Below are 3,937 nucleotides of genomic sequence, written 5' to 3'. Positions count from 1 at the left end.
CAGACTGTTCCCAAGCCCATCGCGCTGGAGCCTTGCTTCGGTAACAAAGCAGCAGTTCTCTCTGTATTCGTTAGGTTGCCTCGAGGCCTAGGAGGTATACCACCGCCTGGACAGTCAGGTGAGCAATAGTGTTGTGCTTTGATGTTCAACTGAGCCGTCTAAGTTATGGGCTGGCAAGCTATAGCCCATGGGCTGGATCTGGCCTGTGGTACCATTGCATGTGGGCTGCACAGATGGAGGGCTTTGGCAGCATTCAGACCTCAGGAGAAACCATGCCAGCAGGTAGGTCCAATCACTGGCCTGCCTCAGACCCCCACTGCTAAAAAATAAAGTAAATAAAAGAAGTTGTAGGCCATTGGTGTGGGTATTTATGCTCTTCCCATTGCCGTGATGTTGATGCATCTCTCAGATTTATTCAGGAACACGTATACAGGCCTCTTTCAGTGGAAATGGCTTTTATGAAGAAGATGATCTAGCAAGATCATCCACGCCAGGTAGACATACCCAAACTGGCTCACCTGACCACTGCTAGCTAATGACCCCAGTACATACATAGCTTCTCAGGCAGATTTGGCAGCCCTTCTACCACGGCTACCTGAAATAATTGGGCCCCTGCCAAACCGTAAGCTGCATATCCCAGGGAGTTTCTCCTACCGTATTGTCTTGCTTGCAACGTGTCCCCAAATACGCACTTTGTTTTTAGAAGGCAGAACGATGGGAAAATATTTTTCTTTGAAAATATTGCTAAGTACGGTATTTCCCCCAAGGAAAATACAGGCAGCTGCAGGGGGGAGCAAAACAAAGTGGCTGTTCTGTTTAACCCCCTAGCTGCTGGTTGTTGCAGGTGCTGTTGACTAAGCCAAACTCCCTGGCCCCTCTTCTTTGTGCTGGAGGGACAGCCAGCTTTTTCAGCACGTGCTTCTGGTAGGGGAAAAGAGAGAGTGTCCACATCAGGTAGGGAGGGAGCCTCACACATTCACTTTGCTGCCTCCTCATCGGCACATCCAACATTACTTTCTCTTTCCCCTGGCAGATCCTCATGCTGCAGAAGTTGCTGTTACCATATTTTTTTGCTTATATAATGCACCACCCAGTTCCAGCAGCTGCCTCACATTACATATATCACGCCATTGACTGATTAGTCGCACAAGAAGTTTAGACCAGTTACACATGCAAATAATTATCGCACAATTAACTGGTTAATCACACAATACATTTAAGCAGGCCACACATGCAAAGTAATTATCATACTATAAAAGTATCCATCCAGCTAGAAAAAGAACCAACCAGCTACAAAGTTGGTTCTTGATATTGTATAACAGCTTTATAGCTGGTTTCTACCCAGCTTTGATTTGAACCTGTAGTTGGATCCTTAGTGAAAGGTGTGCAACATACAATAAAATACGGTAATAGCAAAAACACTAGGCCTGCCCTCTGGCTGCGTCTGTGTGTGTGGACATTTGGTTCCCCGGGGACAGCTAGCGGCGGCGCACCTTGTGCCATCCCTTGCCCCATCTCTTGTTGTGAAGCAAGCATGTGGCAGGCAATCTTAGGTGAAAGTCTAGAGCAACCCGTGACAGTATCTTTCTTTGTTTTTTCCTTTCTGGCACACGTTAGTGCTTTTAGGAAATCACTGTTCTCCCATGTGATGACTTGCTCCAAATAAAAGCAGTTTCTGTGAACATCAGGGCTTTTGTATCCATTAATACCATGTTTTTTATTTTTACCTTTGATGGTGAGAAGGAAGCAATTGCACTGAATAAAACGCATGCTATTTAAAAGCTTGTTTCTGAATACACCCTGCCAGTCGAATGCTTCTTACCTCTTAAGGAGACATTGCTTTTTGGGGGGGACACTTTCTGCCCCTGCAGCCAGAGCCTTGTGCTTCTCTAACCAAGACCCTTACTCTTTTAGGTCTTGCGGTAGCCAGTGCTCTGGTGGACATTTCACAGCAAATGCCAATTGCCTACAAAGAGAAATCAGGAGCAGTACGAAATCGGAAACAGCAACTCCCCGCACAGCCAGGAACTTGTATTTGATGCATGGACATCAGAAACTGCTATCTAGGGTTTTAAAAAACAAAACAACAACACCAAGTGGAAGTGGAAGAGGAGAAGCAGCAGCAGGAGAGAGATTTTACTGTTGTGATACGAGAGACTAGAAGCACTTGGGAAAATGCAACTTCCTTGGACCCAACCTTTTTGTTGCTCACCCACATCGATAGTTGGCTTTGTTCGACAACCGCTCCACTTAAGTTTTACTGACCCCATGGCTCCTGATTTGCTTCTTTTTTCAGGTGCAAGCAAAATTTAATTTTATTGCAGGTTCAGCAATATCATCTCACCGCCGTTGACGGTTAGTGTAAATACGACAGCAGTACAAAATGAACGACACTCAGGTTTATACATGGAAAGTGCTTTGCCGTACATGTATTTATCGAACTGTACAAAAAAAAAAAAAGATGCGGTGTTTACAGGTGTCAGCCCTCAGCACGTGAGCACGATGTTAAACTTCAAAGCACATCTTCACCATTTTGCATTTAAGATGGAGTGATTTGAATGATCTCTGTTTATTCCCATATTGTTTAGATGGAGCTCTGCAAGTCATGCTTTTTCTCTGTAGCTGTTTATAGTTTGTATAGCATTGAAGTTGGAAAGAACGAGGGTAGTGGAAAGACCAAATCTTGTACATGGCTAGGGCTTTCAAATGCAATCTTTGCAGAAGCTAAATGTTGTTCTCAAAGGAGCCGGTGTTTACAAAGTCTTAACCCAGTCCATTCAGACACGCACACGTGCACCCACACACACAAGTGCCTAGACTAAACAGATCTAGGAAGTGAGGGGATTAGTACACACAAACTCAACATAGTTGCGTCCTTTTGTTCCTATGCAGAATCGGGCACTGGAGGCAGTTTGTGCCCTGGGTAATAGATCTTTGCAGTCAGAGATGAGTTTCCCAGCCAAGGAAGCCACTTAACCAGGCAGCAGTCTTGAAGGCAAAGTCGAATCGAGTCCCACCGTCTCCTGGAAAAGCTGAGGTTTCCACTTGTTGCTGCACATAGAGGTGGTGTGTACTTTGCACCTACTACACAACCATTACTTGATGCTACCTTTAGTGTTCCTCCTCTGTCCATTTTTGGTTTCCTAGTGCTTCTAGAGGAGGACCAGACTCTACCAGGAACCTAAAGCACTACTATTCATCAAAGGAACATGTATCGCCTCTTTAAAGAATGAGTGTAAGGAGCAGCTCTCTTAGGCCCTGCTAGTTTCAAGACTGAGGGACAGCTTTATTAATGAGCACCTCTGTTTGGCTTGTGTTTGAATGTTCAAGCTAGGACCTCCCATCAACCGTCAGGTCCTTGACTTGAGCATGAGGGAAGGAAAAACTGATCAGTGAAGGAGAGAGCTTGATGTATGATGAAAACACAGTGGTAAGAGCTGCGTCTCTTCATGCTTCATGTTCAAAATGGTGATAATAAGGTTATTAGATTTGAAGCTACCTACTAACTGGAATCTAGTGTAAGAATAAGTCCAGATCCCCCTCAATGTCCCTGGTGGCTTTTCAAGCGAGACCCACCCAGGAACTAACAGCGGTGGCGTGACCGCATGACCTGTCCAAGCCAACATCGTGATGTGAATGCTGACACTAAATCGAGGTGCCAAACAAGATGTAGCTACTCTGTAATCATGGCACAGTTGAGTTTCATTCAGGCCACCAGGTTGGAGTTTGTTCTGGAGGCTGGCGCCAGGGAGCTTCATTATTTTTTATTAAAGGAAAAACAGAAAATTGGATAGCATGCAACTACTGAATACTGTTTGCCATTAGGACCTGTTTCCCATGATAAAAATGAAGCAACTGCATCTCTTCCCACCCCCAACCTTTTGTGTTTTTTTGTAATCTACAGCCTACCCATCTTTTTAAAAAAAAAAAAAAAAAA

At 44.8% G+C, this 3,937-nt stretch overlaps 1 protein-coding gene across 1 annotated transcript in view; it reads left to right on the top strand.

Moving 5' to 3' along the window:
* Positions 1-3,916, top strand: part of ATRN (attractin) — a 246,227-nt gene extending 242,311 nt beyond the window's left edge. Inside the window, exons 28-29 of the mRNA XM_019525801.1 lie at positions 4-118; positions 1,915-3,916. Coding sequence (XP_019381346.1) covers positions 4-118; positions 1,915-2,039 — 240 coding nt within the window. The 3' untranslated portion in view covers positions 2,040-3,916. The remainder of the gene's footprint in view (positions 1-3; positions 119-1,914) is intronic.
* The last annotated feature ends 21 nt before the right edge of the window (positions 3,917-3,937 follow it).

This window comes from Gavialis gangeticus, unplaced genomic scaffold, assembly GCF_001723915.1.
Source record: "Gavialis gangeticus isolate Ggan-Ray unplaced genomic scaffold, GavGan_comp1, whole genome shotgun sequence".
Taxonomy (NCBI): domain Eukaryota; kingdom Metazoa; phylum Chordata; order Crocodylia; family Gavialidae; genus Gavialis; species Gavialis gangeticus.
The sequence above is the reverse complement of the archived record's forward strand: the minus strand, read 5'-3'. Positions and strand labels throughout refer to the sequence as shown.